The sequence below is a fragment of the Cupressus sempervirens genome, chromosome 8, assembly GCF_028749045.1.
Source record: "Cupressus sempervirens isolate cs-2001-9-10 chromosome 8, ASM2874904v1, whole genome shotgun sequence".
In the NCBI taxonomy this organism is placed as follows: Eukaryota; Viridiplantae; Streptophyta; class Pinopsida; order Cupressales; family Cupressaceae; genus Cupressus; species Cupressus sempervirens.
Genome location: NC_143125.1, coordinates 180,117,514 through 180,130,284, shown reverse-complemented (window position 1 = coordinate 180,130,284; position 12,771 = coordinate 180,117,514). Strand labels below are relative to the sequence as shown.

The following is a 12,771-nucleotide window of genomic DNA, read 5'->3' as shown; positions in this document are numbered from 1 at the left end:
TTATTTGAACACAAATTCCTCCAATTACTTCCCTAGACGTTCACTTTGGGTATATAAGCATGTCATTAAGGTTTCATAGCAAGATCAAGTTTGATTTTAAAGATATTGAATATCTTATTTTGACGAGGTGATACGAGAACTTTGAGCTCAATCTGAGAGGCTCCAGAAGGGGTCAAACCTTGTTTGGGACAATGTTATTCATTTGTAGCCATAGAGCGCTTAGAGCGGTTTTCAAAAGGGTGGTTATAGATAAAAGGGTACACAGTTAATAAGATATGGCCTCCCAAAGTTGCGCTACTTTAGGAGAAAAAAAATCCCTTCAAGAGCGTCAAAACTCATTTGAGGCATATTCTTGGTATATTTCAATGTAGGGAAAAATCAGATAAAGGTGGTCAACCTCAAAAAGGGGAGTTACAATTTCCAAAACCTTCTAGGGAAATTAAACTTCCCAATAGAAAGAAGATAAATAGCGGCTACCGAGGGAAGTTCTCACCATGCATATGCTGGCTTTGTCTTGCAGATATTGTGATGAAAATGTCCAGGTGGTTGGAGCTGTTATTTTTCTGAATATTGTAATTTCATTTCATTAAAGATAATAGAAAGCAAGTAGTTGTGTTCTTGCAATTTTCTGTTTTTTCCTTGTTGCGTTGTGTGTGTTCAGGTCAACAAGGGGAGTAGGAGTACCCTTCATCAGAAAGGCTATGAAAGGAATAGGACATGGATTCTATTTAAAAATTATTGTACAAACTTGAAAGACCTAAAACTATTGGCAAGTACCAAAGGTTGTCAAAGTGTACCCCTTGAAGGGTGTGTGGATGCTTATCCCAACAAAAGGGAACTATATGAATAATTATGAAAAATGACTAAGGCGGAGATCAAGGAGGAAGATCCAAGAGAATCATTAATTGCAGCAGAGGAGAAGTTAGAATCACAAGAAGTTGCTAAAACTAGAGAAGAAGAAGAGCCAATATTATGTGTTGAAGACGTGTCAATAATTGCAAATGATGTCAGAGAAACATGCTTTTAATTTTCAAGCTGGAGGCTTCTCCTAACAAAAGGGAACTATATGAATACGTAAGAAAAATCACTATGGAGGAGATCAAGGAGCGAGATACAAAAGAATCATTAATTACGGCAGAAGAAAAGTTAGGATCACAAGGAGTGGCTAAAACCAAAGAAGAAGAATCAATATTATGTGTTGAAGACATGCTTCTAATTTGCAAGTATGGAAGTAATTGATCCAAGTAAAAATGCTTTGCAATGTATGGAAATGATTGGACCACATAATGATTACGTGCAAGATATTAGTTATGTTGTTGTGAGGAATGATTTGTCCAAGATTGACCCTTGTAAGGAGGAATTGCAAGTTTATCATGAAAACTCCATGATTATACATATCGACTACATGTAAGTTGACCAAGGGACATTTGAATTCCCTTGTTCCGATCAATGAGTTGGGCTTGCTATGTGTTTGTAGTCATGAAAATGAGACTTTTGGTTTACTTCTTGGAGAGACCAACATGGACACTGAAGAACAATGGATGCACTCCCCATGTTGTCATCTATTATTACTTGAAGGTAAAATAGATAGTCACCTTGAGGAGCTTGATGCTAATTGAAGTAAAAGATATAACTTGCATTGAAGAACATCTGCATCAGTTTGCTCAAATGCAAAATCATCTTTGCACAAAGAAGTGGAATCTTGGTATTCACAACACTCCCACGATACATCATTGACAAGGGATACAATATTTTGCTATCATTTTGGATGTCAACAATGACAATCAAGAGTATTCACTACCCAAGATCTATGGTGAAAATGAAATGAGAGAAGAGCTTGGTGATATTTCTTGAAACTCTCTAATTGGATCAGTTACAGCATTGGAGAACCTCAAAAGTGGACCAAAGAATATAAAAACATTTTGGAAAAGGGCATTGCATTTAAGGTCATAGATGTGTGTCATGCTTCTAGTTCTTATCTTAATATATGTGAAGCTTGCCCGTTTTCTTTGGCTCAAAGAGATAGCCACAACACTATGCAAATATTGAGCCAACCACGTCAATTCTTTGAAAATACCTAAGTTACCGATACTTCCCCTTTTGCCTTCACATACGGGTACAGTACGTATCACAATCAAATACGTCCAAAATACCCCATGGAATCGAACGGGGTTCAATTTATACTTTTTTTGCAATGAATTTGAATGTTTTTGGATGACGTGGCAATTTGAATAGTAACGTGGCAATTTGACTAAGATATTTAGGGTCAGTGTCTGATTTTTCTTTGTTTTTAACTCAATTTGAATGGTAACGTGGTAGTTTGACTAAGATATTTAGGGTCGACCTTTGGTTTTTCTTTGTTTTTAACTCATTTTTACTATAGTAAAAACCCTAAAGTAAACAGACAACAAACATCCGCCGGCAGAATGAAAAGAAACTCTGCAAAACAAACATCCGCCACTCGTCAAACGACTGCAACAGGAAATCACCAGCAGCAGCAACTGGGACGACGATGGGAGATGACTGGCAGCAACAGCAACTAGGACGACAGAAGCTCGTGAGCAAGAGTCGACTGGTGCCAAAGCTCTGTGTTCGGCTTAAGGCTTAAGGTATGTTTATTTTAATTTTTTTTAATTTTATTTAAAGTTATAAACTTTTAAACAAAGTTTTATGTATAGTTTATTGTATATTAATATATGTATGTTTTATGTTACAAACTTTTTAACAAAATTAAAATAAACATAAACATATGAAACAATAATATATTAATATTATAAACTATTAATATATTATTGTTTCATATGTTTATGTTTATTTTAATTTTTTTTTAAATTGTTTGAAGTTATAAACTTTTAAAGTTTTAAATACTATATATAGTTTATAACTTCAATATATTATTGATATAAAAGGTTTTTCAAGTTTTTTTAAAATTGCATTTATTATATAATATTTAAATTTTAAATTGTAATTTTTTAAATGTTAGTCAATATTTAAATATTATTTAAATATTGAATAAATATTACATTATATAAAGTCAATATTTAAATATTATTTAAATATTGAATAAATATTACATTATATAATGTCTAGAGTATTAAATAATAAATGTTAATAATGTGTTTTTTATTTTATTGTTTATTAATTTAATATTTATATAATAAATTATAATATTTGTTATAAATTGTAATTATAAATATTTGTTATAATGTTAATATAATTTATTATTTTGTTTTTTAATGTTCAAATAGAAATTGAATTTGTTTATTTTTATATTTAATATTGTATTTACTATTATTTAATTATTTAATTACATTTTTTATTTTTAACTTGTTGGTTCTTGTAGACAGGACAATGTCAACTTCTTCTACTGCTTGACCCAAATTCAAGACCGATGCCAATTCACCATTATGGAAATATGTCACGATAAAAAGCCAAGTAAAAGGAGGTGGAACATTTGTTTGGGAATGCAATTTATATCATGTGGAGAAAACTAGCTCCTACAGCCATGTGAAAGCCCATTTATGTGTCATTCCCCAAATGGATATCAAAGCATGCGAAGGACCAAATGCAAAAGGATTGCCACCTCAACAAATAGCAAGATTCATTCAAGAGCAAGAGGAAGCAGATGCAAGAGCCGGACATGCCACAAACCATCCTTTGTTGAAACGAAAAGAAAGTAATTCAAGGCCCCCACCTTCTCCATCTCATAGTGACTTTCCTAATATCATAGTAGAGAACCACCCGTTCTTAGGCAGAATTGAAGAAGAACTTGTTATTGAGAAGAGAAGTAAGGGGCCATTGGAGAGAGCATTCTAGAATGATGCTAGGGAGATTGCAAATGAATGGAAGATGTATCTATGCAAATGGTTTGGCATTCAATGTTGTACGCTCACCATATTGGCAGGATATGTTGAGAAAAGAAAATGACGCTCCGCAAGGGTGGATAGGGCCAGGTTATGAGAAGGTACGCACCACCTTACTAGCAAGTGAGGTCAAAAACATAAACAATGCATTGGCTCCCATTAGAAATTCATGGAAACAAACAAGGGTGTCAATTATTTCTGATAGGTGGAAGGATACCAAAAATCAGCCATTGATAAATGTGATTGCAGTGTGCCCCAAAGGGGGAATGTTTCTAAAGGCTGTGGATTGTGAGGGACAAGTGAAGGATGCACAATTTATTGCTGATATCCTTATAAAATGCATCCAAGATGTAGGTCCTAAAAATGTTGTCCAAGTTATTACAGACAATGCAAAGAATTGTCGAGCTGCAAGTTTGCTGATTGAGAGACGTTTTGATCACGTCTATTGGACACCTTGTGCTGTCCACTCTCTCAACCTAATGCTACAAAAGTTGGGTAGGAAAATAGACTGGATCAAACAAATCTATGTTGAGGCTCAAGAGATTCAGATGTTCATCACAAACCATAACATGTCACAAGCCATTTTTAGATCATTTTCAAAGTTGGAATTGCTGAAGGTAATTATAACACTTCAAATTTTCAATTCTATATTTCACTACTAATATGAATTTACTTTTTAAATTTGATAATGATTTCTTCATCTTTTAATTTTGATTTTTAATTCTTGAATAGGTTGTTGAGACTTGATTTGCATCAAACACAATTGTCTTGAGGCAACTTGTGTTGGTGCGAGAGGCACTTGCTGGCATGGTTATTGGTCAAGGTTGGATTCAATGGAGGCAATCCAATTCAGAAAGGGCAACAAATGTAAAGAAAATGATCCTAGAAGACACATGGTGGGAAAGAGTGGAATATCTTCTTAGTTTCACCGAACCCATCATGAGCATGATCCGTTTTGCTGACATGGATCACCCATGTTTGGGAATGGTATACGATGGCATTGACTCAATGATTGAGTTAATGAGAGACGTCATCAATAAAAAAGAGAAAGATCCTGAAGCAACTTTCTTCAAAGAAGTTAAGTCAATCTGTGTTGAACGGTGGAACAAAATGACAACCCCATTACATCTTCTTGCATTTGCATTGACTCCAAAATTTTATAGTGATGAAATTCTTTCTCAGCCAACAAGGGTACCACCATACAGAGATGGAGAAGTAAGTGATGGATGTAGGACAGCACTCAGTAAACTCTTTCGTGATCATGCAATGGAGGATTTAGTTACAACTCAGTTTGTTGATTTTGTATCCTGTAACGGTCAAAGTGTTGCTGCTATTCATGACAAGCACACGAAGGATGCTCATGCTTGGTGGTACCTTAATGGCCATACATCACCACACCTTCAAACTCTTGCAATCAAACTTCTATCACAGGCATGTTTCTTAATTTTTGTTCCAACTCTCTAACACTGTTAGTCTGTTAATGTCAGAAATAAAGTCATTTTTATAGTTGCAACTCTCTAACATTGTGACAAATTTTCAATAGGTTGCTAGTTCTTCTTCAGCTGAGAGAAATTGGAGTACATACTCCTTCATTCACTCAGTGAAACGCAATTGATTGGCAGCACGTAAGGCAGAAGAATTGGTTTATGTGCATTCCAACTTGCACCTTCTTACTTATAAAAAAAGTCAGTACAAGGAAGGGGGCACAATGTTGTGGGATGTAGATCCTGAGAGAACAGATTTGGATTTTTCAGTTAACACACCATCTTTACCCTCTGTGGAGGCAAATAGCCAACGTGCTTCTAGCTGTGGAAGTGAAACTGGGGCTGCATGTGGTTCCACTGATCTTGATTTTCTTGATGACCCATATGATGCTGATTACTAATCAATCTAATTGTAATATTTTGATAGTTTACTGTTTAACCAATGCACAATGAATTCGATATGGATATAATCATATATGATATATCTATCATAACATTCAATTTTTGACATATCAATTAACAAATTGATATGAAACTAGACTTAATAGGAAATCATTATAAATGTGCTACTGCAATATTTATGGCAGTTTTGTTTCTACTTTTCAAGATGTAAGCCTGTATACATGCACAGACATATAATATATATTTATGATTTTTACATGCTTTTAGTTTTGCTTCTATTTTTCAAGTTGTACAAATGCATGTGTGTATATAATATATATATATATATATATATATATGATTTTTATATGTTATTTGTACAGATGTATCCAGATGTACCCAAACCCACTTCCCAAAAAATTGCTGTACCCACGTATCTGTATCCATGCCCATACCCGTACCTGTACCGGTAACTTAGGAAAATACAGTTGTTGCCAAAAAGGGAACTGATTTTCAGATTGTTAATTTCTCTTCTTGGTTTCAAACTTAACTAAAATTCCAGGATGAATTTGTGTTTCTTCTCTCTGAGGATCAGAGAAAACTCAAATTACGAACCTTGTCAACTGTCAACTCTTGGTTTTGTTGTTGAGAGTTATTGGGAAAGCCAAGTACATGAGCCTGGAGAGTATTGGACAAGTGATTTTCCTCATAACATAGGGGATAATATCAATCTTATAACCTTAAATGTCTATATGGGAAATTTACTTGAGACCAGTATAGTAATCCTAACTCGCCAGAGACATCAGTGTAGTATGGAATCAGACATAACCAAAACAGCGAGAGAAGAATCATTTAAAGCAAAGTTTTCCATTCCTAATCATATCAAAAGGTCAAAGCTGTAGCTAGTTATATCACAAGGAGGACCAATGACTATAGATTACAAATCTATGAGGTTGATTTGAGATCCTGGTCACTCCAAGAGCATCCTAGCTTGTGACTACTAGAGGACAAGCAGTTTTAGTAAGGGTGGACTGTCATGCCCCACCAAATTGCTACCAATTGCAGCATACATTTTTGCACATTTCCAGCAACTACACTATTAAAAAGTAGCACCGAGATAATGCTAAAGGTAGTGATAGTTTTCATACTAGTGATTTAGAATTAGGAAGAATTAAATTGAAATTAAACTGTAAGTTATCAAAGGGTAGTGACTGAATGAGAAAGGTTGTAACTCCTCCAAAGGGTAGTTGTATGTGAAGGATTGACTCCCTCAATAATAAGATATAACAAGGAGATGATTTCATTGTAATGAGGGCATCAGTCAATTGGAAGAAAATATTAATTGACTTTACAAGTAAACAATTACAGCCAAAAGGGATGTAAACCCTCCACGGAAAAATATCAAAATATTTAAGGGAGAAAAACCTTAATTTTTTCTATCAAGTTATCGGACAGAAACACATTACTTTAGTTATGAAGAACAGACATTTAACAAAATAGCTGCAAATTGGAAGAACAAACATAGCAGAAAATCAAAATAAGATTATATTCACATTTGTTTGAATATTATAATAAATTTCATGATTTTTATTTAAGTTAAAAATATAAACACAATTATCATTTTAGAATCAGAAATATTATTTTAGGTAAAAATAAGAAATGTTCTAGAAAGGGGTATCACACCTTATGCCAAAAATATTCAGTTTCCATTATTCTGTGCTTTTTGTTTCGAAGCTAAACGTAAGCCAAAAATGATTTATATTAAAAACCAAAATCACATTTTGAAAAAGCAGGTAATGGCACAACAGGTATAGCAGGTCATGATTGGTTAGGATAAATCATAAGTTTTTCAAGTAATGCTACTATGATGCGAATGGTAATACTTATGTCAAGTCACAAGCTAGAAACGTTGCAACATTTCATTTGTTTAAATACAAAGTTGTAAGGCTTCTTTTAATGGAAATGCCTCCATGATCCACCTCGGGTATCATTGATGTTGAAAATAGAATTATCCATCGGCATTGAAGCCATGAAGGATGTTTATAAAAAATATATTAACTCTCTAATAGAAGGAGGTAGAGCTGATATACCATCCTCCTTGCTTGTGTTTAGGAAGAGCTGTAGATCATGGGTGTTAAGTTAACAATATTATATACCCAACGTGTACTCAAATAAAATAAAAACATGAATATAGACATTAAAGAAATAAATCAATTCTTATGTGTGTATATGCGCATTTGCGTTCAAAATAAAATCTCACTGCTAAGGCCACTCCATAGAGATTGGGCAATGCCAATTCCTGCCCATCGAACTGCTGAAATCGCCATTACACCATTTGTGACCCAAATAAATGCACCCAACATTCCCCACCAGGTAAACCTGTATGGCTGAAACAGAGTCCATTAGTCGACAGTAAAAGGTTGATAGAGAATTTGTCACGTATATACAAACTCTAGGAGATAACTTATACTCAAAAGACTTACAGTATATAATAAGACAAGCCATGAGGTCATAAAGCATGCAGTCGACTTATAAGATTGAAACACAAAAGGATCAAGAGCAAGAGCTGCAGGCATTTTAATAGGAACAGCTGCATAAACACATTAATAAGTAGTTAAGCATCCAACATTTCATTCACAAAATCCAAACTGATATTAAGCTATTTGATTTCTTAGATTCAGAAAAGAATTCCAGATATGACATGCTAATAAACTGTTTGTGAGAAGAGCAAAGAACTTCACTTCAAATTAAATAGATTTTTGCACAGAAAGGGCATTGTCCATCAAAGGCTATAATGCTATACTGAATCCAGATCTGAGAAAAGCAGTTTCACACTTTAACTTAATTTAACACATACATTCTGACTCTTGAGATACTCAACAATCCCATTCTCATTAAAAATTATAATTTACTTATTACAAAAAGACGCATTTTTCAAGGTTTATTTATTACATCTCATCATCTAACCAATGCATAACATATAACACTTCTCTCTTTTGAACAAAAATGAAACTTAACCCGACTGCAAATTAGCAAATTAGCACTGAATGGCATTTCAATGAGATCGACCCCTTAAGCTATCTGAGGTACATTTTCCAGGGATCAAGCATTGGCTGCAAAAAGTGGTAGTTTGTTTTAATTGGAATGGAGACCCAAACATCCACATCTTATTTTGGAGCAAAACAACAGTATGTTGTAATTTACATTGATCAGGTTATAACTCGCCTATTTTTCAGGGAACGAATTAAGTAGGCAAAGCAGTCACATGATTTCCTAGTTATGTGTTCTGTTAAAAATTGCGAATCATATAATCTTTTATCATGTAGAATTGAAGTGCATTCAGGTATATGAGAAAATGCAGTAAGCATTTCACCACAAAAATACCCTTCTGTCACATCCTCATTAATCAACAGTGTTTTTGAGAAAAAAATAGAATCTCCATTACCGAATTGACCGGTTGCATATCAATTAGGTTAGTGGTTGAGCACAAATATGCGTTATATTAAACAGCACAAAATTGTTTTTTACTCTATCATTCACCCCTGTTTGGAATGCATAACCAATCCATAAAGATATAGTATGCTCCAAGCTACCCGTAACTCAAACAAATCCAGAAACTATCCATATTAAGTGAAAACATCGTTTCTGGTTCTACGGCAACCTGAAAGATTTGTTTCAGAATGCTAAGAAGTTTGCACCAACTAGCTGTCTACCATTCACAGATCAATGAACCGGTTATCAAACAAGAGTTTTTAGACTATTTGACCTTAGCAAAGAGTTGTCTTATCCGAATTAAACCTAATTGCAGGATGAATCGCCAAGTCTTGCAAACGGTAAAATCCTAATTTTTTAACACTATGTAACTGAAAAGAAGTTTTATTCTTGTCAGATTCTGCATAGGTAAAATCCCAATGTCCAAACTCTATGAAACAGGAAAAAGGTTTGACTCTTGTAAGATACTTTATTTCATATCATCTTCACTCTTCTGTCAATTTCATAGAGGAGATGAAATGGCCCCTTTTTTTCAAAGTGATGCCAATCGTATTTTACATCATATGATCTCAGAGTCAAATCATAGTCAGCATAATGTTGTAGATTTGAACATGGACTGTTTCCGACAGCTTCACAAATTAGATAAACAAAAGACATCGACAGGCCAGGAGTTCTAATTCGGAATTGATGGGCAGCTCTACTCCCGAGCTGCATGCCCATTTGCAGAAGTTTCCTCTATTGGTGATACCTATAACAAAATTTGGACAGAAATGTTACAATTTCGTACGGAATCCTCTTACTAATTACTGTTGAGTTTTAAACTGGTTAATATTCATCAAATTCGAATTTTTAATGCAGTCGTCAGTGATCTACTTGAGAAATTTCAGCAATAGCGCATTGCTCCTAAATCTATCCTCTGAAAATGGCTGAGCTAAACAAACCCATTTTTAAAAAATTCAATGCACCTACTTAATTTATAGTGGTACATCTTAAAACACAAAAGAAGAGGAGCGCATTAAAGTACTCTTACCATATGACCCAAAAAAGAGAGCAGATCCAAAAGCTGCCAACAATCCAATTATAACATCATCCATTTTTGCAAGGCCTACTTTTGCACCAACTCCAGCATGAATGTTGTATAAGGCAAGATAGAAATTTATTCCTCAGCCTTGCCAAATGTGCAATTGCATATCTGGTCCTACCCTCCTGTTAGTTCGAACCCAGTTTACATCTTACCAATATTTACTGAAATAAAATCTCGTTAGAAAACGTACATTTGAGATTTCGAAATGCGACATGATTAATTCTTCTTCAATATAAGTCTGACACAGCGTCGATGTCCGCTGGAATTTTCCTAAATTATTATTTCTTCCGGATAGGTAGGTGTAGGAGTTTGGAACGTGCGACTAAAAGAAAGGGGAAAAAAAAAATAGTTTTAACCTTGACAAGGTTAAAGATAATTTATGGTACAGGTTTCCAATTAAATTAATAAATTAATAATTAATTATAGCATAGAATTAAAAAAGTTTATTAACATAATATAAATTTTTCACTATTCTATTCACCTATTCTGATTTTAGTAGGGATAAAATATATATATATATATATATATATATATATATATATATACTTCATGTCATGTCATGTCATTAATGACACTTTGTCACATATTAATAACATATTAGCTAGATTTTTCATATGTCATTCATTAATAACAACTTTTTTTTACAATGAGTTAATTAAAAAATAATTATTTTAAATTATTTTGACTAGTGCATTTTTACAATATTAGAATTAAATATAATTAAATTAATAAGTATCATTTTTTGACATAATATTTCACTTACAATTTATTTAACTAATAGAAAATATATTATATTAATAATAATCATCAATGATTTTTTTAAATATATAGATATTGTCACTTTTATACTAAATGATCGTACATAATTCTCACATTTTAATTTATTTTTAGAATTTATTAAATTTTTCAATTGTTTAAAAGATTTCAAATTAATGGTGTTACTATTGATATGTTACTTATTGTAACAATAAGATGGTTCTTTAAATATATGCACAAAACAAGCTTAACATATTTTTATCACAATCCAACCCACACTAATTATTCAAAACATAACAAAACAAATTGAAGACAGGAGAATAATTTCAATAATGGTGCATTTACAACATGTTTAAATGACATATTATTAAGAAGCTCCTTCTATAGGGTTGCAGTCTAAGTACTCACTATTTTCCGTGCTCAAATCACAAAGCTCTATACATTTTTCAATATCTAAATAAATTGCACCATTAGCAGGAACTTTGACGCTTTGTATCACTTCTTGTATTTAAGTTCTTTTCTTATTTAACTTACTAACGAGTACCTCCAATTGTTCAACATTTTTCTTATTGGAGAGATCAACTCAAGAGTTCATTGTCAAGAAAATAATAAAATTGTCCTTGTTGATCTTAAATGTTCACTTTCTAAGATGAAATGTTTTTTCGTTTCTACTTGATGAGAAGTGCCAAATAAAACACTCTTTCTCCACAAGTTTATTTTAGCCTTTTCTAACGCCACTTTCACAGTAAGGTTGATGAGAGTTAGTCCTTAACTAGGCAATGAGAATTTTGGCTCTATAAGAGATATTGACCCCAATGTAATTTTTTTTATGGTGGTTACGAGGGGGATTAAACTCTACAATATAATACTCTTTTTGCCAAAAATGCTTATAGAATATATTCATAATAAAAGTCTTTTATCTCTTTATTGTTTGTAGGGCACAAGTTTAAGTAGATATCTCATTTATTAAACCATTTGTTGTTTTAACACATCCACATTAAAAAAAAATTGTATAGTTTGCCACTAAAGACAACAACCTTAGGTCATCTTCTCTTTGTTTAGGGGGGCAATAGGAGTAATCAATATGTTAATGTAAACTAATTGAGATAAGATCATTAGTTAAACACTTTTGCCCTAAGTCATTCAATACAAGAGAAAGATGGACTTCCAAACATAACTCTCAATATAACCCAAGTTAGATTTACACAACCCAAGCAAGGTGAAAGGTTGTCAATACTAAACACAAATTATATCAAGGAAGTAAGGAAGTAGGTCCCCTTTCATGTGATGTTCATTAATCTTGCATTTCTAATGTGATTGGATTAAATTGATTGAATTGATTGATTAAGTGTTAGATTGATTAACTTGCCTAGGGTTGATTTTAATGCAAGAGACACATCTACCGCCATATTAAAGAAAGAATTTATATTTGAGAAAAAGGGGAAGAGAGTGAAAGTGACCAATCTCGAAGATGTGTTGTGGAAGATACCTTTCAACTCAAAAAATAACAGCTAGAAACTGTAGGGTACAAAGTGAAACCAGATCTAGAATTTAAAAAAAAGCCCAGAAATCTTAGAATAGTGTAGATCTCTAGGTATAAGTCAACCTAGTCGACCTATACTAGTAAATATTACACCAAGTTAACATGTTCTCAGAAGGAAAAAAGCCTTAGTTGAGCTTAGATCTACATTATATTTTTCATTTTGAGTTC

General features: G+C 33.0%; 1 protein-coding gene across 2 annotated transcripts in view; it reads right to left on the bottom strand.

The window, feature by feature from the left end:
* Positions 1-10,576, bottom strand: part of LOC149542153 (uncharacterized) — a 58,924-nt gene extending 48,348 nt beyond the window's left edge. The window contains exons 1-3 of one of the 2 annotated variants that reach the window (XM_089797186.1): positions 10,251-10,576; positions 8,212-8,318; positions 7,989-8,115 (exon numbers count right to left, since the gene is read on the bottom strand). In XM_089797186.1, the coding sequence (XP_089653312.1) occupies positions 7,989-8,115; positions 8,212-8,318; positions 10,251-10,314 (298 nt within the window). In that variant the 5' untranslated portion in view covers positions 10,315-10,576. The remainder of the gene's footprint in view (positions 1-7,988; positions 8,116-8,211; positions 8,319-10,250) is intronic. The other variant, XM_089797187.1, reaches the window with a different exon arrangement.
* Between the last annotated feature and the right edge of the window lie 2,195 nt (positions 10,577-12,771).